This window comes from Panthera pardus, unplaced genomic scaffold (genome assembly GCF_024362965.1).
Source record: "Panthera pardus isolate Hobbes unplaced genomic scaffold, ASM2436296v1 HiC_scaffold_8, whole genome shotgun sequence".
In the NCBI taxonomy this organism is placed as follows: Eukaryota; Metazoa; Chordata; class Mammalia; order Carnivora; family Felidae; genus Panthera; species Panthera pardus.
Window position 1 is genome coordinate 98,953,647 of NW_026527013.1, and position 26,124 is coordinate 98,979,770.

The 26,124-nt window shown below is 41.6% G+C and overlaps 1 protein-coding gene across 6 annotated transcripts in view; it reads right to left on the minus strand.

Annotated features, from left to right (window-relative positions):
• The window catches only part of SLC25A13 (solute carrier family 25 member 13), a 184,798-nt gene that overhangs the window by 60,025 nt on the left and 98,649 nt on the right, over window positions 1-26,124 (minus strand). For all 6 annotated transcript variants that reach the window (XM_019443388.2, XM_019443390.2, XM_053898411.1 and 3 more), the window contains 6 exons: window positions 16,513-16,659; window positions 14,284-14,422; window positions 13,445-13,538; window positions 13,135-13,219; window positions 9,473-9,557; window positions 8,817-8,975 (listed from right to left, as the gene is read on the minus strand). In XM_019443388.2, coding sequence (XP_019298933.2) covers window positions 8,817-8,975; window positions 9,473-9,557; window positions 13,135-13,219; window positions 13,445-13,538; window positions 14,284-14,422; window positions 16,513-16,659 — 709 coding nt within the window. The remainder of the gene's footprint in view (window positions 1-8,816; window positions 8,976-9,472; window positions 9,558-13,134; window positions 13,220-13,444; window positions 13,539-14,283; window positions 14,423-16,512; window positions 16,660-26,124) is intronic.

The window sequence follows — 26,124 nt, forward strand, 5'->3', positions numbered from 1 at the left end:
AACAGCCAGTCTTGCTACAGCACTTCAATACGATCACACTGAAGTTGAAAGTACATATATGTATGACATCTGGGTAACTCAGCAGAAAAATTAGGCTTCTAATATAAGATGTTTCTGTTGGAGTCTGGAAACTCATTTTAACCATCAGAAACAGAGAATGGATGTGTGTGTTGTTTCTAACTTGTCAAAACAGCAGTCTATTTTCCAAGTGCCTCAAATGAAATTTATTAGTGTGGTTAGTTTTCTAATCTTCTCATTTTAGTTCAGCTCCATCAGCACATATGGCAATGCTTCCTTGGCAAACTTTACCAGAAGGCTGCTAATGCGAGAAAAGATTTACAGGGTACAATATTAATATAGTATTTTGTCTTCAAATTTCATGGGGTTGAGATATAAATCACACTATCCCTTTTGCAACCCAATGGGAACTGAGCTGAAGATGTGGGAACGAAGCCCACATCAGGAACCTCCAACTCCAGCTTCATCTGGCACCCAAAAAGGGGTTCCTGGGAGCAGTATGCTGGATCAGAGGGCTACTGTGCTATTCTTTACTTAAAAATCTTTCAGAAATATAGAGTCTCAGAGTTGGAAGGAACTAGGAAAGAAACTCATTAATAATGCTCCTAATTGAAGCTATTTATTTCCAACGGCTTGGCAGCAAAATGAATGGCTTGGATCCTGGGCTTTGGAGATTGAGAGACCTGGGCTTGACTCCCAGGTCTGTACCTTTTTCATGCTGAGTGATCTTGGGGATGTTATTTTTTGAACTCTAGATTCCTCACTGGTAAAACCAAGGATGCTAATGATGACTCACTGGTTTATTACAATAATCATATGAGTAAATGTATACAAAGAGCTAGATGCTACTCGCAACCTTCTTAATGTATCCAAAAAGGTCATGTTTCTACCATCAACCTGTCCAAGGCATATCCTTGATTCTCCTCCTTACAAGAGGCAATTCGGCCTGAGTCATATTCACAGTCCAGAATTAAGTAAGGAGTATAATGTTGTCCTCATAGCATTATTCCTATCGTTAGAAGATCTGTGCCCAAGATGTGAGGGCGCATCTGGTCTGAGTGTCTAGGGACCCTGCTTACTCTGTGCAAAGATAAGGAAGTAGCGTAGAAATAACAACATATCTTTACATTTTTAAGTTAAAATAAAATGTTTCCGTTAAAAAGTTAAACACTGCTCGGGGTGCCTGGGTGGCTCAATCGGTTGAGCATCTGACTTCGGCTCAGGTCATGATCTCGTGGTTCGTGAGTTCAAGCCCCATGTCAGGCTCCGTGCTGACAGCTCAGAGCCTGGAGCCTGCTTTGGGTTCTGTGTCTCCCTCTCTCTGCCCCTCCCCCACTCACACTCTGTCTGTCTCAAAAATACACATTAAAAAATTAAAAAAAAAAAAAAAGTTAAACATTGTCCAACCTCTGAAGATAAGCAACTCTCTACCATGCAATTTCTACTGAGCAGCCGAAGAATCATGTGATTAAGAGTATGGAGTCTGGGTCCAGATGCCGCGTCTGAATGCTGGCTCCGTTCTCTATTAGTTGTGGGATTATGGACAACTTACCCAATCTCTTTGTACCTTAGTTTCTACATCTATAAAATGAACACAAACACAGTACCATCTTCGTGGGGTAGTTCTGAAGATGAAATCAGTTCATATACATAAAGCCCTCCAAACACACAGGAAGTACCACAGAAGTGATTTTTGTTGCAGTCTGTTCTTATCTTCATCAACATCACCATCATCACTATCCTCTTCCTTCACGGAAACTGGCATCTAGGGGGGCTAAGCATCTCGTCCCAAGTCACTAAGAATTTGGTGACTGTGCAGCAGCACTCAGCTGAATTCAGCTCCACCACCGCACTCAAGCCCCCATGTGCTCTGCTTTTCCCTGCTCACTCTGGTAGACTTACTGCTCCAATTTTCTCCTTTGCTCTGTAAAGGCTTTTCTTCTGGCCCAGACTGTTCCAAGACATTTCTCTGGGTCCCGCCTGGCACTGGGCTAGCACCGTGCATGGACTGGCCCTTTCACACAACAGAAGGAGGGTGGATGTATGGTGGGCATCTACATCATCCCTCCACCCACCCCTCCTGGGTCCTGAATATGAGGCTCTTTAAAACACTGAAGGCACCGAACAGCAGGGCCAAGTGGCAGGTTACAACCTGGTGAACGAGTCAGAGTCGAGAACGCACTGTGGACTGAGCTCAGGTGGAGCAGCAAGCAGGTCGGGAGCCAGGCGGACAGTCCACGGAGAAGGGTTACCACCATGCAGTAGCTATCCCAAAAGACCAGGCTGGAGGAGACGGGCGGGGGCACAGACACCAAGGGGCCACAACAAGGAAGAATCTCCATCACCGATGCAGCATCTCTGTCTCAGGTCAGACAAAAACAAGCCCAGCTTGGACACAGGTACTGCAGAGCATGTCCAACAGGGTAGAAGGCATGTGGGGCAGAGCCGAACAGCAGAGTTCGGTAGGGGAGATCAGGGCATACACCATCCCTGCTCCTCTGGCAAAAGGCATGTGAAGCACTTTCTTGTGTTATCTAGTTTCAACCAGGAGGAAATCCCTCTGATGTTACGTTCTTACCCTCCTGACCTCCCCGCAGGGGCCACCACACTTGCCCTCATCTTCCCAAAGAGCCCCTCCTTGCTTTCAACATCAGATTACCCTTCATTCTGGACCTATCAGCACTCTGTGCACCCAGTCTCACAGCTTTTATTCCTGCTCCTAGTTCCATGGCCTTCTCTCTTCACTTGTTCAAGCTTTCTTTCCTCCCTCCCCCTCCAACCGCTTGTCTGTCCACCTTTGACTCATATTGCCCTGAGGCATGAGGCGCTTCCACCCCACCCCCCTCAACCTCGGCTATCCCCTTTCAGAGCATTGGGCTCACTCCAGGTCTGCAGCGGGCTCTTGGGGAACCACCCCAACCCCACCCTCGACTGTGCAGTCGAGCTGGGGAAATGGCAGGGGGAGTGGGGCATGGTGCAGATGTTCAGATGTAAATGATTGCTCGTCCGGGTTACGTGTTTTACTGCACATGTCAAGAACCATCTACTATCTCAGCCATGGCTCAGATTGCCTTTGAGAGACTGTCAAAATGTGAACGAATGATACTGATTATAGTCTAGGAAGGATTCAGTTCCTTTGACTCCTCCTCTGTTTCCGGGGCTGGTTTCCTAGAAGTGAAGATCTTTGGGAAGAAAGGTCATATCCCCCTCCTTCAGTTTTTCACTATGGTTGGTACACGGCAACTCCTGCTTATCTTTCCTTCCAGCTCAACTAATTCCTTGCTGCCGAGGTTTCATCCGCTCCCCTTGCTTCAGCCTCAGCAGTGGCAGCAGCTGGTTATAAATTACCATCCTAGAGGCCTGGAGCTACCTCACTCAACCTTTTTGCTGGGCTTCGTTTCCTTCAATCTTTTCATCATCTTTCCCAAGTTTCTAAGCTCGCTGCTGTTCTCATCTGGCCCTGTCAGGCCTCTGACAACACACCCACCCACCTTGGTCTGACTTTGTGCTCTTTCTGCCTCCTACGTTAACACCCTGTGCTCAGTACAGTTGGCTCACTGTAGATTTCTGCAGATGTGATTATCCAAGCTTACAGTTTCCTAGAAGCAAATATCTGCCTTCTGATCCTTTCAAAACCTTATTACCCTAAATTGAAATGTGCAAAAACTACCTGAAAAAAATAAGGTTCAAACCAATCTAGTTTGTGCTCATTAGAAGCTCTGCTGGATGTGGACAGACACCCATGACTGACGCAGTTCAAGGACTCCCTGTAGCTGGTTCCAAAACACATGCGTTCTTAAGGTATGCAAAACAGTTGTAGAAACCCGAATCCATTATTTGGGTGCTAGAATTTTTTTTTAATTTATTTTTATACACAAGAATTACGCAAGAAGGAATTTCACCATGGACCCATGTAATTTGGGTACTCCCTTCTGTAGAGACATTAACCACAAGAGGCCTCACTTAAATTAGCTGTTTGATAAAACTTCCTTCCAGAATCCAAACATATCAATAACTTCCTGAGATATCATCACAACATCCTCTAGATGTCACCTTGAGAACATTCCAGGATGGAAGGCGACTGGCTTTTGCACTACACAGACAACTTGAAATAGACCCATTTAAGACTTTGCAACAATCAGTAGTCTAATTAAATTTTTTTTTTTAATTTGCCAGTTACCTCACAGATTAAGTAGTGCTCCAAATTAAGTTTAATTCATAAAATGATCGAATTTCTCTTTCTGGCAGGTTTTCTTTATAGCTCTTTCCACCAACAGAAACAAAAACAAAAACCTTCCTTTAAGAAGTATTTCTCATTGGGGCGCCTTGGTGGCTCAGTCGGTTGAGCATCCAACTCCGGCTCAGGTCATGATCTCACAACTCGTGAGTTCGAGCCTGGCATCAGGCTCTGTGCTGACAGCTGGAGCCTGCTTCAGATTCTGTGCCTCCCTCTCTCTCTGCCCCAACTCACTCACATCCTGTCTCTGTCTCTCTCAAAAATAAATAAACATTAAAAAAATTAAAAAAAAAAAAAAAGAAGTATTTCTCATAGATTCTGATTTCTCTTGAATCTGTCATTCTCCCCAAAGGTCCTCCCCCAAGGATTTCCCAATTTCTAAGGCTGCTCATCTCTTTACCTGAAACATCTGAGGGAGGAGAGTATAGCAAAGTTTAAAGGCAGAAATCAGTTATTCCTGGACCGGCAAGAGCATTTATTTGGGGATGATTACCCAATAAATTGTTTCCTCTTTAATTTTTTTTAAATGTTTGTATTTATTTTTGAGAGAAAGAGAGAGAGAGTGAGCTGGGGAGGAGCAGAGAGAGAGAGGGAGAATCAGAATCTGAAGGAGGCTCCCAGCTCTGAGCTGTCAGCACAGAGACTGAAACAGGGCTACAACTCGTGAACCACAAGATCATGACCCGAGCTGAGGTCGGACACTTAACCGACTGAGCCACCCAGGTGCCTCACAGTCGTTTCTCTTTAATATGCCAAGTCCACAGCAGGCTAATAACTGACTCATTGGTCACGTGGTTCATTCAACCCAAACGAACTGTGAGGTAATTCATTAAGGATTTTAAACACCTGAGAGCATGAAATCAAGCTGCAGAGTGGGGAGGAAACACAGGAAGACTTTTATAAGCACTTCAGGGAGATCTGGATTATCTTGGGTGTTATTTCCCTCCATACAGACAGACTCAGCCTGGAGGGTCTGATTTTCAAATATTATAGAAAAACCTTGGAATATCGATCATTTTCTTGTAAAGAAAGTAGTCTACATAATAGAGGAGGTCTGTAGAGTCAGTCTTATAGGATTTCCAAGGGGATCCTTGCTGACCTGCCCACCCCCGCCCCCCCACCCCACAACACACACCAAATAAGAAACTCCTGGAGACAAGGGGACAGGGAGCTGCAGAGAGACATGGATAGTCATACGGGAGAAACCCCAACACTAAAATCACTCGTGGCGCTCAGGGGTGGGGGTGGGGCACGGGACTGCACCATGTCCACTGAGGACAGTTGCTGCGGTTGCTGACACTCCCCACAGCTGCATTATCAGTCACCTCTGGACGCCGGGGCAGTGATCCCAGTTCACTCCCTGTTCACCACTGGACAACCTCCAGGACCGCATGCAGATGCTGGTGACTGCCAGAGAGAGGAAAGTGAAAAACAACCTGCGGTGGAGTGTGCTCAAGAGTTCCTTAGAAAGAACTAAGGAATTACTTAGTGCCACAAGGAATTACTTCTCAGTACAAAAACAGTGTCCCTTTAGAGAGCTGGATTCTTGTTATGGAAAGAAAAGGAAAAAAGAGAGGAAGAGAGATGCTTATTAACCTTCTATTAGATACACCCTGCAAGCACCTTCTTTCAAGCTTAACTGTCAACTTTTTTCTGAAATATGCATAAAGATAATTTTAAAATAGGGGGAGAGACCTTACTTATGCAACATTCCCAAATTATACTATTCAGGAAATATTAGCAATTATATATGTATTGATGCAGAAAAATTACACATTAAGCAAAATTCCATAATAGGAAAAAATAGACTTGATATTTCAAAACATGTTTATAAATCCAAGATGTCCTCTGACACCTTCTCATTCCTGCTGGATGAAGTGTTATCAGAGGCGATTCTAAATTCCCAAAATTGAAATTTAAGTTTCCCCTAGAATAAAATTTTTAATTTTTTTTTTTTTTTTTTTTTTTTACATTTATTCACTTTTGAGAGACAGAGAGAGACAGAGTCCAAGTGTGGGAGGGGCAGAGAGAGAGAGGGAGACACAGAATCTGAAGCAGGCTCCAGGCTCTGAGCTGTCAGCACAGAGCCCAATGCGGGGCTCGAACTCACAAACCATGAGATCACGACCTGACCTGAAGTTGGATGCTTAACCAACTGAGCCACCCAGACGCCCTAGAATAAAATTTGTAAACAGTAAAATTACATTTAATAAGAAATTTATAGTCAAAGAATCTCATGTAGGCTGTGTTCTATCTTGACTTTGTACACACGGGTTATAATACCGATTCCCAGGAATACATCCGGTCTTTGTTGTTTCCATTATAATTTCTGCTAGTACTGACAGATTCCCATTTTCATCTGCTCTCTCTCGCCCAGCATTTACAAATAAGCAGTTACATACAATTATTATTAATTAATGATTATGTGTAAGGCACTAAGAAGTGGTCCCCAACCAGTCAATAAGAGGAACAGGTCATTTTTAGAAAGCAAGATTATAAGTCATTTTTTTTTAAACCTGAACTGCCAATCATCTATTTGCTCTCAAGATCCAAACTACAGAACAAAGCCAAACAAGGTTTTACAGTAGATCTGTTGCTTTATAATTATTTACTAGAAAACAGAGGAAATAAATACAGATGACTCCCAGAAGTACTCTTAGACTCACAGTCTATTTATTTAGCATCCTCTGATAGAGAACCCATTAGGGTTCAGGCACCCAAAACAGGTGAGATAAATGGCTTAAATTTCTAAACCAGGAAAAAGGTAAGGACTGCCTCTTTGGTTTTCAAAGTGAACCTCCGTCTCTAGTAGGCAGGCTGACTCCCCTTCCCTTAAGAGTTAAAACCAGTCCCCCTCATCTTACAGATGTAATCACTGAAATAGCAAGAGGTTTGTGGGATAGCCTGTATTATTAGCCCAGTAGCCAGTACTCAGGTATGCTTTAAGCTGTTCTGTCTATGGGGTTAAAAGAATAGGTCAAGGAAGAAAATCCAGATGCAACCAAGAATCAAGATTTGTCACATTGGTCAAAGAGGAAAGAGAAGGGACTCAATGTTAAATCAAACCAGGTCAACACAAGCATATTAAAGAAATTCAGCAGGACAAAAAGTATTTCTCACAATCCTAAAGGCACTCTTGACATTTAAATCCAATACCAAGAGAAGGCCATAAAAGTAGTTTGTGAAGCAACAGACAAGGTTCGGTCCTCCTTCTGGCTTGAGGCTCAAATGTCTCCAGGCAGAAAATCCACACGGACAGGTAAGGTGGCAGCCTTTGCCCGAATCACTGCAAAGCAGGCACTGTGACATTAACCTTGTACTACTTGGGAGACATTTCATCTGTGAGGTTTGTTGTCACCAGGAGAGAAAAGTATTTCAAATGGAAGGCAGTGACCCTGTAAGGGTCATCATCAATCACCTGGGGTCAAAGACCTTCTCAATTGTAAGAAGAGGCAGGGGGTGAGGGAAAGAGGGCAGAGAAAAGATCAAAAGGCCTTTGATGGGAGTTATCTACCTACACAATAGAACCTGCAAAACGGACCTTCTCTGGAGTTTAAAACCTCTTAGTTTCTAAGGTGAGAGATTTCAAGAGGGGTCTTTGTTTTTTTTTTAAACTTGGGTGCTTAAGATGAAGACTAGAGTCAGCAGATGGCAGAAGAGGCCTACAGGCCCAGGTCTACATGACTGCCAGTTTCAAGGTCTGTCTCTGCAGAGTACTAAATACTGTTTTCTTCTACAGCAAGCATTGGAAGGCAGGGAAGACCCCGCCAGTAGCGCAGTTGCCAAATGGCAAAGTGGCTCAGCTGGAACCGCCCTGCAATACTGTATTCTAGCTGATGCAAAATTCTTCTTTTCTCTTTGTCTAAGGCAATACAGAGAGGTGGGGAAGCCAAGTCAAGCCTCTTTAGGCCAATGCCAATGGAAGGGTAGTCAGGACCTGTGGGATCTTTTCTATTAGTGATGACTTACATCTCACTACTGTTCTCATTGCTTCGTGAACCTTAGATGATTGAAGGACAGGGCTTAGATGAAGCGGGACAGGACCCTCTGTTAGAGTGGCGTGTGAATCAACTCCACTGGGTACAGAGTCAGAGGAAGGAAGGAGCAACTTTAACTAAGAGGCAGTAAATGAGGGCTCCACTGAACCCCTGGTTATCCGCTTGACAGACTTTTATGTGGTATATTCAAGGACAATCATTAATCCCAAGTAGGCTCAGTCCTGTCCCCAAGATGCCTTTCCCTCTTAGGTGGTGAGTGGAATTCTTTCAAGAAGACAAACAATATAAGCCTTTTAAAAAACCCACTGAAGATATTTATAAAAAATAATTATTTTAAGAAATAAAATATACTACAGAGCAATATAAATGGCTTTCAGATTATGGGCTGTTTTGATTAGCCATGCCCTAGATGCCTCCAGCCTACTCCCATTAGCATGGATAATTGAGAATCTGCTGCATTTCCACTGTAATGCAGTCTCCCTAATACTTTTCAGGCACACAGATGGAAAACCAAACCTTCGGCTACTATTTCACCTTACATGAATTCAGCACATGGCACTAACCTCTATACAGTCCAAAGAAGCCTTCATAGCGTAGCACTTTCTTAAAACAGTCAAAACTGTTTTTATACATAAGTTCTCCCACAAAAGAGCCCGTTGATCGTTGGTTCTGCATTCGAGTTTTTACAAGATCGATGGGATACACGGCAGTGGCTCCGACAGCTAAAATCAAATAAAACCAGTATTTCAGAAGGAAGAAAGGTCAGTCAGAGGAAAGGGGAAGGTAGTTAACATCAAAGAGAAGCCTGATCGAGGAAAGAAACAAATTCTGCATGTACGGATTTTAAAACTGTACTCATTTTCCTAATAAACAATTGTGGATTTTCATTCAAGTGTCTCTGATAAAATGATGTCATAGACAGTTCAAAGTTTTACCTACGCATTACCTACAGCCTAACCTTATTATTCACCCATCTTTAAAAAGCCTATAGTAGATGCTAAGAGATAAGTAAGAGAAAAAGCCACTTCGAAGTCCCTGATCACATGCAGGTATGGGGGGAAGTTCCCTTTGCTCTTGTTCCATCTCAGGGGTGAAGACAGGTAACTGGCTTGGAAAGACCAAAGAAGGCTTTGTCCTTTAATACTGCAAGGTGGAAATCAGAGAAAAAAATATCAGAGGCATAATAAAAGTGAAAAATTTGCACTCATCCATGACTAACCTCCAGCAATGGAACCCAGACCAAACCTGTAGGCTGACTCTGCAATCTGCAGGACAACTGGTCGGGATGAGTCGACGGAGGCCTTCTTCTTTGCACACGTGGGAATCAGGGAGGGGAGACAGGAGACAGAAAGAAGGACAGAATAGAAATCAGCACATATGATTTTTTTAAATTGCCCACCGGGTTCCAAATTCAGGACACGAACTGAAACATCAAAGAGGAAGGTAGGGTTAGATTCTGTTGTTCTAATTAAGGAAAAGCTATTACTGCTGTTAGTGCTGAAAATCAAATTTGAACAAAATGAAAACCACTATGTACCCCCCCCCCAAATGTTATAAACCTATTTTCAAATGTTTAATTCTTATTAGTGATCAAGGAGACACAAACTTAAAAACATTAATGGCACATCATTCATCATCAAGCAAACTGGCAGGTTTGGGAGGTTTTTGTTTATTCATTTTAGTGAAGTATAGTCGACATACAGTGTATTAGTTTCAGGTGTAAACCACAGTGAATCAACACTGAGGTACACTGTGAAGTGTTCACCATGATAAATCTAACTACCATCTGTCACCACAGTTTCTTTTCTAATGGCAACACCCAGTCTGGCAAGAGTTGATAAAAATGGGGCTTCTCAAACCTGCCATTTAATCTAGAATAAACCTGAAGAGAAACTTGGTAATATACACCCAAACTCTTGTACATAACCTTTGACCCCGCAAGTCTACTTATAAAAAATCAGACTAGAAAACAATCATGTATGTAAACAAGGATCAAGCTAACAGAATGTTAAAAAGCAACACTGTTTTAAGAGCAAAAACTCTGAGAATAACCTAAATGTCCAGTAAGAGAGGACCAGTTAAAAATGTTGCACCCTTGGGGTGCCTGGCTGACTCAGTTGGAGACATGCGACTCTTGATCTCAGGGTCATGAGTTTGAGCCCCACACTGGGTGTAGAGATTACATAAATAAACTTTGAAAAATGTTACAGCCTTAAAATGAAATTGTATGTCATTGTAAAATGTTCTTAATGTTAAGAAAAATGTTCATAAGGTATTATAAAGTGAAAACAGGTTAAAAAGAATACAGCAGGTAGACAGGTATTCAGGATATGATTCTTTTTAACTTTATAAATGTTTGAAATATCTCATAATCTTTTAAGAACAATGTTAAAGACCGCGTGCAATATGTTATTTCTATGCAACATTATTTGTGGGTATGCGTATGCATATAAAAACACATTAAAACATTTTGGCTATCTCAATACCCAAAGATAACTCAAAATATTTACAGTGGACCTAACAAGGAGGTTGTCTTGCAGGTAATTGTTACTTTCTCCTCTTTTTTACCCACTTTTTCTAAATTCACACTTCAGGCCAGTCAGTTGTTATTTTTTTGTTCTTTGGACCTAATTATCCTTACTGTGTTTTTGATGCCAAAACATTTTAGAGCACTGCATTTTTCTGTCTACATAAATACAAGTAATTTTATGTCATATAAAGTTGTCAAATGAGGGTGGCACATAGTTAGTGCTTAATAAATACCTGTTGAATGAATAAATACATTCAGTAAAATTTGTTTTTCCAAAAGTCATGATAATTAAAATAAATGAACAATGAAAATAATTACCAACCCCAGCTATCAACCCACTGAATTTTAGCTGCTGTCAATGTAACACAATTCTAATACAATGAGATAACTTGGAATCTCCTTTAGAGTCATTTAACTGAAAATAGCTTTACATAGAAATATGCATCTTCAGGAATGTAAAACATTTCTTCTGCAAATGCCATGGGGTGTTTCCAGTTCTATCTCTGCATAGATGGAAATCACGAGAACCCTCATTTTGACAAATGCATCCCTAAGAAAGGCACTACTTCTTATATAGATACAAACAGGTAATACTCAGAAAGGTTCTGGCATCAAAATAGTGAGTGAAAGTATTTTGAAAATAATGGATGGGGGTGGGGGAGGCAGATGTACAGCCACCACTAATTCTTCATCTAAAAGACAAAATAAACAAAATCCCAGACTTTCACGTAACTTTTCTGAAGCTCGAAATGTAGCAAGCTCATGAGACAAGAAAGATTCCTATTCCTGCACTCCTCTGTTGAGGATAAATGGTAGCACAGAGCCTACCAGGTGGATGACCTCCATTGCGTGAGTCCTGTCAATGTTGTCAGGCCTACTGGTGTTCACATAGCAAAGAATATTCCAGGCAAGGCCACTGTGAATTGCTCTACACCTCTAAGCCGCAGCCAATCATTTCCTGCTGTAAATCTCATCAATGTCATCTAACCCTTGCATGGCCAGTATCAATGAGCACCCACTAAAATCTCTCAAAATCTCTCAAAAGTTGCAGAGGGCAAAGGAAAAATTGTGGGATACCACTGTCAGCTGGAGGACAGAAGGAAGCTTAAAAAAAAAAAGAAAAAAAAAAAACCCTCTGCTTTTTCTTAATCCCCAAATTTCTATAACAGCCAGTCACATAGAGACGAAGAGATAATCATCTGGTAAGCAGTGTTTAAAAATCAAAGGGAGGAGACCAATGTTGCTTCTACCGCTGCACGTGATTATACACTTCTCTCTCCTGCACTCAGGGAAATCAGCTCCCTCTTTTAACAACAGCCAGCTGGTTTTCCAGAGGTGCCTAGTTAGGATTTACTGAGCACACACCCACCACTTTGAGTTACATGCTGCACACAAAATTTGCCAGTGCATTCAGCGTGGGGGAGGGGGGGAGGGGGGGCTGAAAGAAGGGGTGCTGGCTCGAGGCCTGCCAGTCCTAAAAATGCAGCCCGCATCAACCCATTGTGGTCAAACTGGCGTCTCTGTACAGACCCAGAGCTCCAAGCCAAAAACTGTTAAGTCTCATAGGATTCAGAGATGGCTTTGCTTAAAGGAGGTATTTTTCTAAAATGACGCTCGTCTGTGACTGGATTTACTTTACAAACATCGTGTAAGCACAACACATGCTATGAAAGCTTTTATTCTCTAATCCTGATCTATAGAGAGTAGGGCAAGAGTTAAATGAGGAGGGCCCATGTCTTAAGTTTCTGACTCTCATGACTTCAAGAGATTGGTTTCTGTTAACCATAAAATAAAATTTAGCATTCCTCAAATTGTTTCCACATAACTTATGAATCCTTTCACAGAGAAAAGAAGTCTAAAAGCCTTCAAACTATTACTCCAGACTAAACAAAATTATCTCATTTTGATATTCAGAAAAACGGAAGGCACAGCAGTTACACGATGAGCTGATGAAGTTCTTCTCTTCGGAGCAAAGGCAGCTTGCCATGAGCAATGTGTCGCTTCGCCGGGACAGCGACACCAAAATGGGACTTCTGTCCCACATCTCTCAACACAAGATTTAGGGAAGAAGAAAAGAGCTTCTGTCTATTTTGGGGGGGTGGGGGGGAAGGGAGGTAGACTTGCATGCAGTTAGGAAATCACCCCATCTTCTAAAGTAACTAGTGTCTATTAATCAGAACCTTTCTAAAGTAATTTCTCTTTGCAGCCTTTGGAAATCGTCTGGACTGTTGGTGCAAGATGTTAAATTGGAAGGTGAGACACCAGCACCAACAAGGCACCACCAAATAGAAAGGGTCTGGGGGTGCCCTACTACAGAAACATAAGGGAGCAAGTCTGCTCCCTTTGCCCACCTGCCTCTGGGCCTCAGCCAAGTTGAAAGGCAGAGTGCCCTCTTCCAATGGAGCAATTCGTTCAATGTCTGCCAAGGTCATACGTCTGGAGGGGAACAAAAAAACAAGCACAAGCGACAACAAAATACAAGTTCATTAAAATCCGTGTTATGGAATTTTAAAACGTTCCCTTGTTTGTTTCCCATATTTTGGAGTCCTCTTTAATTTGGCTTCTTTTTCTCCCAGTTTGCTGCCCTCCTCCCACCCCCAACTCCTAACCTCCTTTTATTAAGCTAATTAGAAAAAAAAAAAAAAAAAAAGGCCAACTTACCCCCGTGGCTCATATAAATCTGCTAACTGAAACAAGATGTCAACTTCCATGGGTGTAACCTGACCAAATTTCTGAGCTGCCAGAACAAACTCCTCTGTATGGAAAAAGAGTTAAAAGGGAAAGATTCAACAAGGAATAGCCACTAAATGCAGCATTAACTCAAGGCACTGGAATGAGTGAACATCACAAAACTTTACTATCACAGAATTCAAGTAAATCCAAATAGGGTAAGAATTCTTGCAATTCTTTCATTCATCTGGAAGGAGTGTGCAGAACAGTTTCTCTAATATTGACCTTAAACGCTTTCTGTCTCATCTGAAGGCTTTGAAAAAATGACACAGTATGTTATTGAAATCGCAGGTCCGAGAAAACAAGGAAGCAGGTATGAAGCTTCACCTGCATCTGTCCTGGGAGGTTCTATTAATGATGCTGTGGGATTCTTAAGGGACTTCTCAGTTAAAAGAAAAAAAATCCTATTAACGCTGATATCTTGTTCTGAGGTTGTCACCAGTGTAAGTTTATGGAATTCCTCACGTACTTTTGAAGGCCACTTTAGAGGCTGCAAATTTAGCTCAGGTTTTAGCATGATTTGAAAACATTTAAGAAATTTTGCATGGTTCCCTCATTCAAAGACTGTCTTCAGTTTATTTAAAACCTGCTGAAGACTGTTTTACTTTTGTTTGTCAGATCAAAGGATGGAGAACACACATGTACCATATGGTTAAGATGTGTCAATGGGATAGAAAAATCTATAACATAAACTCTCCGTTGCCTTCTTCACCCTAATAATAATATACCAAGATACTTGCAGGCAAAAATTCAGACTTATTCTCACTCACCCTTAGTCACCTCTACATCTTTCCTGTTGCCAGCCAGAGTGCTGTAGATCTTTCTAATGAGTTCCATGTTGTTAAGGAGTGAATTAAATCCATTAAAATAGGAGAAACTAACTTGATGGGACGTAGCACCTCCAGCAGCCTCAAATAAGTGGAAAATAAGAGATGGGAGAAGAACAATAAACAAAAGATTTATAGAATGAAGAAGATTCTGAAGTACATATATCAAATGCTAGTTTTGGAAGTAATCAAGAATGCATGTCTGAAAAGAAATGGCCATAAGTATTTTCCTTTCACATTAAAAAAAAAAAAAAAGCTATAAGTGAATTTTAAAAGTAACTGCAACTAATCACGACCAGAGCTTATACTCTCCACACATAAGTCCTGGAACACTAAATAAATACATGTGTAGGATTATAACAACAGGACCAGTAGTAATTTACAGAGTTCAAATTTCAATTGGAAATGTTTTATAAGTTTGTTTATTTCATCTAATGAGCAATTCTGAGAGGCTCAGACATGCACAACTACACCATACACATACACATGTGTGTGCTTATACATGTAAAACTATATTATTCCAACACAAACACAGTATGAAAAGTGGTCAAGCCAACATTAATATCATGATCTGTCATGTTACTTATAACTAGCAATAAATAATCATTTAAGTACAGACTTTACATTGGTGGGATTTCTAGCAAACAAGCGTATTACGATAAAATTATGAGATGTCACGTGCTTTGAAAGGAGTTAAAACTGGTCAGAATTCTGATAATCGGAATTTGTAAGAAACCGTATTTTTTTCACAAGGGGGGGCAAGGGAAACAGACAGCATGTCCGTTATGAATGGAACTTCAGTTTGGGGTTTCAAATTCTATCCTTCCCTAACAAGGCAAAATATTTTTATTAGGAAAGCACTTATTTATAAAGTAACAACCACATAAATCTTCACTTAGTAATCATTTAAAATAGCTGATACAAGAGTTTAAAATGGAGTAGCGAAGGGTAGGAGGAAGGCAAGAAAGGGAGTTAGATTAACACAGTGCCAGAGTGGAAAAGGCCTTGTCAGAATTCCATGCCTCCAAAAAGAGGCACCAGGGGAAAAAAAGGTGAAAAGCTATCCTGAGTTCCTGCCTATGGTAAGCACTGTGGGAAACCCAGAGCATGGTGAAAAAACCCCAAAAGTCTCCCCGGGACTACCAAACCACAGTGTAAGGGTTTCCCAAACCGTGTGATTGTCAGAATGATCTGGGAAGTTTTCGAGATTAGATTCTAGGACCTCAGCACCTGTAGATGATAAAACCATAGGCCTGGAAGAAAACTTAGTTATCTGTACTTTTAATAAGCACCCCTGGGGCGCCTGGGTGGCTCAGTCAATTAAGCGTCCGACTTCAGCTCAGATGAGATCTTGCAGTTCATGAGTTCAAGCCCCACGTCAGGCTCTGTACTGACAGCTCAGACCCCGAAGCCTGCTTCTAATTCTGTGTCTCCCTCTCTCTCTCTGCCTCTCCCCACTCATGCTCTGTCTCTCTCTCAAAAGTAAATAAATGTTAAAAAAAATTTTAAGAAAAAGGAAGCCATCCCTGGTGATTCTTATGCTTTGTGACCAAGGCTTGAGAACCTCCAGCAGAGAATGTTATAGGATACCTTCCAGGTCCATGAGGTAGGGAGAGGGGCTGGGCACCCACTGGCATGGAAGCTACAACACAGGAACGGGGCTCACCCATCCTATGTGTCACTGTTGCCTCAAAACACACATGGTGAATGAGTGAGTGAATCTAAAGTTTAGAGATTCTGCTCTGTCGACCAAAGAAATACATCTGCATGCACTATTTTTTTAAAAAAAAAATTTTGCCTTGGAGAATAGATAAAAGTGAAGATTACCATTTGACATATGACCTATGACAATATGACATATTGACATACTTTGGGATATAAAGCAAAATTAACATGAAATCATAAAGTTGTTTTTACCTTTTTTTAAAAACCCAGTTCACACGTTTCTTTGAGATATTCTATATTATCCAGGTAACAAATCAACCTACCCACTAAAACTAGCCAAAACATACCCTGTCGGGAAGTCTGATAATATATGAGATCACATTAAGAAAACGTTAGTTTGAATTGAAAAACTCTACATAATTTTTAAGAATTGTTTTTATAATCCCTTATTTACCGAGCTTTTGCCAGGTAAAATAAACTGCTTCATTAGGTCAAGTTACAACTTACAGCTACTAGACATTCTTCTACAAAAGGCGTCAAAACATGGGGGCGGATGGTAACCATGATGTCTCGGAAGTCAATGGCTGTAACTTTTCCAGTCCTGGCATTGTCCCTTTGCATAAAGGCTTGCTTTGCATGCTCCAATTGTATTTCCTACAAAAAATGAAAGTGGAATAATTTATGTTTCTCAATTACTACAAAAGACTGCTCAATTTCAAATCAGGGTGAAGAAATATAGATCATATCTTGACTTAACAAGACTCACCTGTTGTGAAATAACACCTTCAAGCTATCATCTTCCTCCAAAGAGAGAACTTTGCTCAGACCAATGAACATGTCTTCAGAAAATGCATTCTACCTGAAATCTCCTACCCAGAGAAACCAAATCACTTCCATGCTCTGCTAGAGTCCAAGGACACAAAGAAAACAAAAATTGGAATGAAGTTTGGTAGGCCCAAAGATATGGCCAAACCCAACTTAGATGATACAGGAGATCCAATGAAAAACATCTAGAAGACATTAACCTCTCTCCAAAGGAGATAGAAAAATTCTTATTAGTAACCTGGTACACAAACATGTGATATAATACCAAACTAAAAAGGGCGGTTCTCCTCTGAAATAGGGTATTCTGCTAATATATAGTTTCTCAGCCTTGACATTACTAGTACTTGGGGCAGGTTAAGCCTCTGTTATGGGGAGCTGCCCTGTGCATCCCTCTCCTCTCTCCTTCCTCTAAATGATGGCAGCCCCTTCACGCCCAAGAGCATGACAGTCAAAAATGTCTCTGGCTGGGGCGCCTGGGTGGCTCAGTTGCTTATGCGTCTGAGTCTTGATCTCAGCTCAGGTCTTGGGCCTGACACTGGGCATGAAGCTTACTAAAAAAAAAGTCTCCGGAGATGGCCACAGGTCCCAAATAAGGACCCCTGCTCCAGGATTAGGAACTGAATGGTATGTGGGTCAGAGGTGGCAAAACTGCCACTATTATTGTAAGTCCTATGATCTAAAGACAGGAAGCTTGATTTAGATGTCCAGTGCTATTCACAGGAAGTAAGCGTACATACAAAATAAACAGCCTCCCATCAAAACGCATCACGTGCCATGTAGAAGAGGCATCCCTTCCACAGACAACGTTTTGTTATCTTCCTCACGACACTGCCTGTTTCCCAAACGCGCCCTTGGAGTGAGATCTTATCTCCAGGCGCCTGGGTGGCTCAGTCATTGCAGCCTCAGACTCTTGATTTTGGCTCAGGTCATGATCTCACATTTTGTGGGTTCAAGCCCTGCATCGGGCTCTGTGATCCAAGTGAAGAGCTTGCTTGGGATTTTCTCTCTCCCTCTCTCTGCCCCTCTCCACCCACCTTTCTCTCAAGACAGAAAGAAAGAAAGAAAGAAAGAAAGAAAGAAAGAAAGAAAGAAAGAAAGAAAGAAAGAAAGAAAGAAAGAAAGAAAAGAAAGAAAGAAAATAAAAAGAGTAAGATCTAATCTCTATGGAATTAAAAAGCACTGCTGATGTGGTTTTCAAGGACTTCAAATTATTTAAACAAAAAGAAGTTTAATTGGCTGACAGAGAATTACTATTCTCTATTTTTTTTAAACTTTGGCTAGATAATGACTTAGAGTAGTATAAAAACAAATTGTCCTTATGACGTAGTGCAAACTAAAGCTCAGCAGAAGTGATACAAGCCTGATGGTGCTTAAAAGTCCCCTATCTCCCTTCTCTTTCCCCTGAAAGAGGAAGATGAAGGAAGCTTGATGAAGGAAGATGAAGGAAGCTTGATAAAATACTGATAATAACTGAAGCTGCACAATGGGGACATGGTGGGTCACAGTATAATATACTTTTCTACTTATGTATAGTTTGAAAATGTCTACAATAAAAAATTTTAAAAGACAATACAATAGTCAGAATCAGAGTTTTTATCCTACTCAAAAGCCTCTTCTCAGTCACAGCATCTGCCAGTTCTGATCCGAGCCTGTCCCTGCCCAAAGTCTCTTATGGGACCCTTACCTCCCTTCCACTTCCCTTACCACTTCCACTTAAATGGGAGGCATCTGTCAGCCCTCTGTCCTCAAGTCTCCTTACTCTACTCCCCTAGGTCTCAAGGATTTCTCAGAAGGCTTGACTCTCAGATCCCAGTCTCCCACCACTATCTGCGGGAACAGAATCCATAACGGTTCAGAGTATACCTCCACGTGGACATCTTGTAAAGACCATGAAATCACACATCACTAAACCCAAGACCCTGAAAGGAGCTACTCTCAGCCTGGTCTCCAGTACCCATGCTCAGCCCTTCCAGTGCTTCCACACACTCCTACCTCTGTCCACACTCCTCCCTCCTCCCGGTGTAGACTGCAGCCTCTTTCTCTAGTTCCTGAAATCCTACCACTTCCTCCAGGCTTAGCTCAAATGCCACCACTTAAGTAAATATAAGTAGGTCTCTTAACTGAAAACAATTGATCTGATCATGTGGCTCCCTGCTTGAACCTCAATTATAAGACTTGTCTTATTTCCTCTTATTTGAATCAGTTGTTTAGATTCCTGTGTTTCCCTCACCTTGCTAGGGAAAAGAGATTGTGTCCTGTTCATTCCTCTCCTGGTGGAGGCAGAATACTTTAGACATACTAGGCACTCAATAAACCACAGCCATAATCTTCAATGATAGGTAGTCTATAAAACCAATTGAATGAAGAAATCACATTCCACTGAACAAAAAGGGGTTCTCTGTACAAGTGCCTCCAATTTAAGAGGAAGAAACCAACTGTTAAACACCCTGTAGTGAAAAATTACCACAGTATGTATTCAATTGGAAGTAAATGAACAGTCTCCTTTGAATTGCCAGACCCACTGCTAAAGCTATTGTAAGGCAAGATTACTCTCAACAACGGCAGAAGGTATGTTCAGTTATTTATCATTTCCCCTAGTTTATAACTCAACTAGTCTTAGGGATCCTCAGACCATGACACCAAAAATGGCATCCCTTTCCCTGACCACCCCATTTCTCAGAATTCCTGGCCACATCATTTCCTTAGAACTTAGACTAAGACCAACCTGCTCGAAATTTCAAAGTGGGGAACAGACATCACAGTGGGGGTGGATGCTCATGTGGCAGAACAGGGAGTGATCTGTATGTAGCAAGGATGGTGTCACTACCCATTTCTGTGCCTACACTTTGGAATTACGCATTTACTAGCAGGGATCCCTCGATCACAGAACATGAACACACTCTGAACTCTAATGAACAACTTTAGAATACATTTCCAACAGCTCTGAAAGACTGAGGACATCATAAATTCCACGAAAAGCAAGAAGCTAACTGTACACAGTTCTCTAAATAGTAGGATATAGTGAAAACATTTAGCTAAGTGTTTCTTCAAACTAAAAGCAGACTACAGAAGATGTGGGTTGTCTTGTGAAGGACATCTGTTTATGTTGTGACTATTTCTTCTCCTGGGTGAAGAAATGAAGCCATGACCTTAGCCAATATTACAACCATGTTAATAGCATTTAGTGAACATATGTTATGCACCACAGCCACTCTGGAAAACAGTGTGGAGGTTCCTCAAAAAATTAAAAATAGACCTACCCTATGACTCAGCAATAGCACTGCTAGGAATTTACCCAAGGGATAGAGGAGTGCTGATGCATAGGGGCACTTGTACCCGAATGTTTATAGCAGCACTCTCAACAATAGCCAAATTATGGAAAGAGCCGAAATGTCCATCAACTGATGAATGGATAAAGAAATTGTGGTTTATATACACAATGGAGTACTACATGGCAATGAGAAAGAATGAAATCTGGCCCTTTGTAGCAACGTGGATGGAAGTGGAGAGTGTGATGCTAAGTGAAATAAGCCATACAGAGAAAGACAGATACCACATGTTTTCACTCTTATGTGGATCCTGAGAAACTTAATAGAAACCCATGGGGGAGGGGTAGGAAAAAAAAAAAAAGAGGTTAGAGTGGGAGAGAGCCAAAGCATAAGAGACTCTTAAAAACTGAGAACAAACTGAGGGTTGATGGGGGGTGGGAGGGTGACGGGTATTGAGGAGGGCACCTTTTGGGATGAGCACTGGGTATTGTATGGAAACCAATTTGACAATAAATTTCATATATTGAAAAAAAATATTATGCACCAGATGCTTTTCTAAAGCATTTGACAGTAATAAACTCACTGCTCACAGCAACCCTAGGAGATGGGCAGTATTTATGAACTTCATCGTGGCAGTTGAGGAAACTGAGGTCTTACCGGAAGCAGTGAAGGTGGAATGCAAACCCAGGCAGTTGTGCCCACTGACAATGCTCCCAATACCCCAACACACCACCTGGGGAGCCTGAATAATGCTGCTGTCAGGAATCTAACTACAAAATACATCTGACAGGAATCTTAATAACTACGAAAAGACAAAAATTTAGTTTGCTTTTAAATTATTCTTGATGATCTAGATTTTTCATTGCCAGCTTTCATGAGAAAACAATAACATCTCTGAGACTTTTTCATTAAGGAAAAAGTCTTCTGTGTGCGCAGAGTGCTAGGATTGTTTTCCCAACAGCAGAGACCATGGAGAAGGGGAACCAAATCTAAAGGCTTTCTTCTCCTGGCCTTATTCACCTACTCACAACCGCAAGAGACTGTGAAAGAGAAAGACAAATAAGGAGGCCTGTGGGAGCCAACAGAAAGAAACTCTGTAAATACTTAACACGAGAATGAATGACTTTTGAAATAAATATTCAGGCTTACTATTGATGGCAGAGTGACTTAAAATCAAAGCTTTTCACTGACACCTCTAAAGCTATTTAAAGAAAACCTAACACATACATGTAGATCCAAGACCCTGATGGTTCCCAGATCTGAACCCAGGGGGATAAAAGTGAGACAGAGAGTATTTGGTATGCACGGGGCAGGGCACATGTAAAATTGCGGTCATTTCCAAAATGAGCAGAGGAGTAGAGAACAATGAGAGAACCAAGAGTTACACTCAAATATTTAAAGGTTAAAGGACCATCAGGTAAAAGAAAGAAGTCAGACTGGCTCTCTATATTTCTTTAAAAAAAAAAAAAATGAACAGAGAAAAAAATACATAGGGATCAGATTTTAGCACAAAACACAAAAGTATTTAATCTGTCCAGCTGTTCAGCAATGAAATGGGCTACACTATAAAGTAGTACGTTTCCAGTCACTGGCAATATCTGTCCAACTACAGGCTGGGGAACATACGTCAAGGAATTCATTTTATTTATTTTAAGTGAAGGAGTTATGGAAGCAATATGTTACGATGACAAAAATCTGAAGTTCGGAGCAGGAATGAAAAGAGGTCAAATATCAATCATGACACTCCTAGGAGGATTAGGGGTGTATGTATCTTAGAGCCCCTGCAGTATCTACATACAGGGTTGTAAAAACCACACATCATGCATGACGGCCACTTACTAAGTGGTACCTTTGATTTTTGTCAAGGTGAATGGTTTAAAATCCTCTAAAGACCCTTTCAGTATAAGTTCTTTGAGTCTTTCAAAAAATCCCCTAGTAAGGAAGAGTGGTTCTGCTGAGTCATTCTGAACTGTCCATAAAAACAGAGAGATGAAGACCAGCTAAAGTGGAGAATAGTGGTAATAGCTGAATGCCTAAGCACTTACTATTGGCCAGGGGCATGCCAAGAACTTAAAAAATGTACTTCATTTAAGCCTCACAATAATTCACTGAAGTGATACTATCTTCATTTCACAGAGAGGCCGCTGAAGCTCTGAGAGGTTAACTAACAGGTCCAAGGTCTCGCAGCTAGGAAGTGGCAGGCCCGGGATCTATGCTGAGATACCTTCTGATTCCAAAAATGAGATTTCTAACCACTAGCTTATATGCTGCCTTGGGTAAAATCATAATGTAAGAGCACTGTAACAGATAACTGAAAAAGAGATTTTAAGAAAATCTGTTTTGGTGAGGATTTGTATATAAAAATGGAGCAAGATAGATTTCAAAGAATTCTCACCATGGATGATGAGGCAGATAGAAAAATCAACCATAAAGGAAAACACCTAAGGAAAAAGAGATGAGGTAGTTGACCACAATGAGAAACTTGAAGCAGATGAGTTTAAGTTATACACAGAAGTTGAGCTATAGGGGCTCCTGGGTGGCTCAGTGGTTAAGCGTCTCAACTTCGGCTCAGGTCATGATCTCCCGGTTCATGGGTTCGAGCCCCACGTCGGGTTCTGTGCTGACCGCTCAGCTCCTGGAACCTGCTTCGGATTCTGTGTCCCCCTCTCTCTCTGCCCCTCCCCTGTTGTACTGTCTCTCTCTCTCTCTCTCTCTCTCAAAAATAAAAAATAAAAAAATAAAAAAGTTGAGGTATAAACAAAAGAAAGCTAGAGATACAGACAGAAATGTAAATTTGGGAAATGTAGATAGGAGGATTTCAGGGGGAAGAAAGCCAAAAGTTAACATTTACTAAGTGTTATTAAGAGTGTGTTTTGCTCCAGGGACTACTGTGTTTCCTGTTTCATCTCTCTGAATCCTCCCATCAGCCTTGCAAGGTGGGCCCTACCATCATCTCCATTTTGTGGATGGGCAAATGAGGAAAAGAGCAGCTGAGAGTCAGAGGATGCTGAGAATGAAACTGGAGTGGCGCCTGCACAATCTGGCTGTGGACCCACAATCTTAACCTGTTAACCTACACGGACTGCCTGTTCCTTTTAGGGGGAAGACTCCCAAAAACCAGAAGAAAGAAATAACAGTTGCAGAAAACAGAAGAGGTCATCCCACAGTACATATGACACAAAGATGACACAGAGCAGACAGATGACAAAAAATGGAACTGATATCTAAAGAGGGGAGTACAGACAACAAACCAGAGGGCCTGTGACCTTGTGGGAAAGCCAGAGAGCCGGGAAGATAGCACAGCCCATGCGTGCCAGGCACAGGGTGCCCGCGAAGTGCTGTTGATGGGGACGGTGGGGACCAAGGAGAAAGGGCCGTCCTTCACCTGAGGCCGGAAGGTCGCCGAGCAAGGAGCAGCACAGCTATCTCAAACGCAGTTCTGCTCAAGCACATGAAAGGAGGCCCAATTTCTCTTTCTTATTTGCCAGGGAACGGTTTTCTGTTCCCGCTATTCTGGTGCGTGATGATTAACGGAATGGGCTTTTACTGCCGCAGTTTCCACCTACTTCAACACACCCATTCAGATTGCTGGAGGGAAAGAAAAAAAATCAAACTCTTCAAAATTGCTAGCTGTACAGAAATAAACATATAGAGGGGGTTACACCACTTCAGGTCTAACATTCATGCTTCTAATAGTTCCAGGCCTGTCATTTCCTTAATAATCTCCAATTTTCAGGTGGGTATATTTTGAATGCAAAAATTCTCTCCACCTCTATTCAGACATGCAAGTTTTGTGCTTCAGCCTGAGGATAATTTATCAGAACAAAAACAAAACAAAACAACAACAAAAAACAGACCAACAGACCTTCAAAACAAGCAAGCAGATCCAGATGATTTATATTACAAAGCCAAGAACACCAAAACAAGAAAAAAGACCCCTGGCTAGTTTGCATGTTTTATGTTTTGTACAGTTTTGAAATTTAAGAAAAAAAAAATATCTAAAACTTTAATAAAAAGCAGGGTGTTATCAATAAGGACGTGACTCAAAAGAATTCTTGTTTGGCGGGGGGGGGGGGGGGGTAGAAGAATTCCAGAGAAAATGCAGGTAATTCTTTATGAAAACAAGAAACAAAATCAATAAAGCTTTGCTTTAAAAATATGGTATCACAGTTAATCCTACTTCAAATAAATTCTGTATTACATTGAGTATCAGAACTTGTAAACTGTCGAACATATAAGTGTGCACTTCATTTTCATAATCCTACGCGAATTTGGAGGGGAAAGTCTAGTTAAAATAAAGATCCACATATTAAACAGAGTTAAAAAGAGACCTTGCAAAAGAACAGGTAGAGAGATGAGCAGTTCCCACACTGTGAATAGTTCCAAATTCTGTGCCCCCCATATCCCACCCATGCAGTCAGACTTGCAGAGTTCAGGGTGAAATCTGACCCCCAATTCACTGGGTGGGGTTTTTAATTAAAACAGTCTTTGGAAGCGGTGTTGCCTATGGCACCACATGTGCAGCAACACCTCCGCAGAAACCAAGTACAGACGTTTTCATCTCGATTTCCTTGCTCTTCTGATTTAATGTTAAACTTCACAGTGGGTAGCAGCTGGGGAGATGCTGTACAGAGTGCTCATTTTTACCAGGATGCTACTGTAAAAGCCTGCACACCAGGCTGCTCAACAAAACAGCAAGCTGGCGAACACCATGGGCACAACAGCACAATGAATTCTGATTTCGTTTGCCCGGAGAGGGGCAAGTGCGACGTGAATGAAATGTGCCCTGCATCTAATTCTCCGACTGACTGGGATGTTACCACATCTCTGGTCACCCATCACCAAACCGGCAATGGCTTCCAACTGAATGCAAAATAGAATCTAATCTCCTAGAAGAGCTGAGGGCAAACAACATTAGCTACTTTTACTCATTATTTCATTTTGAAATATCAAGTTGATGCTGTATTTAGGAAACAGTACCGAAGCTGTACTGCAGACCCCATCTGGTCCAACTTAAAGATCAACATAAAAAGCACTCACATGTTAAAAATGCAAATATAATCATGGTCTCTGACTACTAAAGATCCATGGTCTAGAGATTTTAACTAATACAGATGGCAAGGTGAGGGACAAAAGGGAGGTACAAATCACTTGGCTTTCTCAGTCCTAAACAATGACTTTGTTATTGTCCACTAACCTGCTTAAACAATTGTGGCTTTAGTGAGCTCCACTACTAGTGATTGTTTTTTGTTCACACTCGAAGTGTTCTATCGATTCCAAAACTTGAGAATTTGATGTTGCCATGGTTGAAGGTTATGTCTCCTTTGGTTTGGTGGTGATGGGGAACAATTTGTTTTTTGTGTTCACAAAGTGTTGCCTTCTACCAGGATGCCACAGCAAATAGAGCAGCAAACCATAAGTGATGGTGACTGTAAGGCCTAGATGACAGCTAATTAGTGAATCTGTGACCCCTGGAGGGACATGGGACAACCACCAGCACCTGGGAACAGCGGACTTGCAGAGCTCTACTCTCTAGGGCTCAAGATCTGAATAACCAAAATGTCCATTTTATACAGAAAAGACTAGGCTGGATCTGTAGGCCATGCTGACTCACAGGCTAAAATAATGGCCAATTTCACTTAACAAAAAGAACAAAAGTTGTTCGGTTGCATTTTTAGCATGAATATGCTTTAGCATCCAACAGGACTGCCATGAAACTCGAGATGTGACAAGAGCCCTTACCAGTGTGTGTGTCCAGTCTAGGGCATGAGACACAGTGCTGATTCCCAGGTGCTACTCCCAGCTCTATCAACTAGCATTCACCTCCCCGCGTTCCATCATCCCCTTCTGACAATAGGGGGACCTGAATAAAGAGTTATGGTAAAGCATCCACACCTTTGTGTTCAGGGCTCTCCACTGGGTCAGGCAACTTAATTCTTAAGCTCTGTTTGAGGACAAGACATTTATAGCCCCATCCCCTCCCAAGATAACAATCCTGTTTTCTTGGGAAACTAAAGCAACCCAA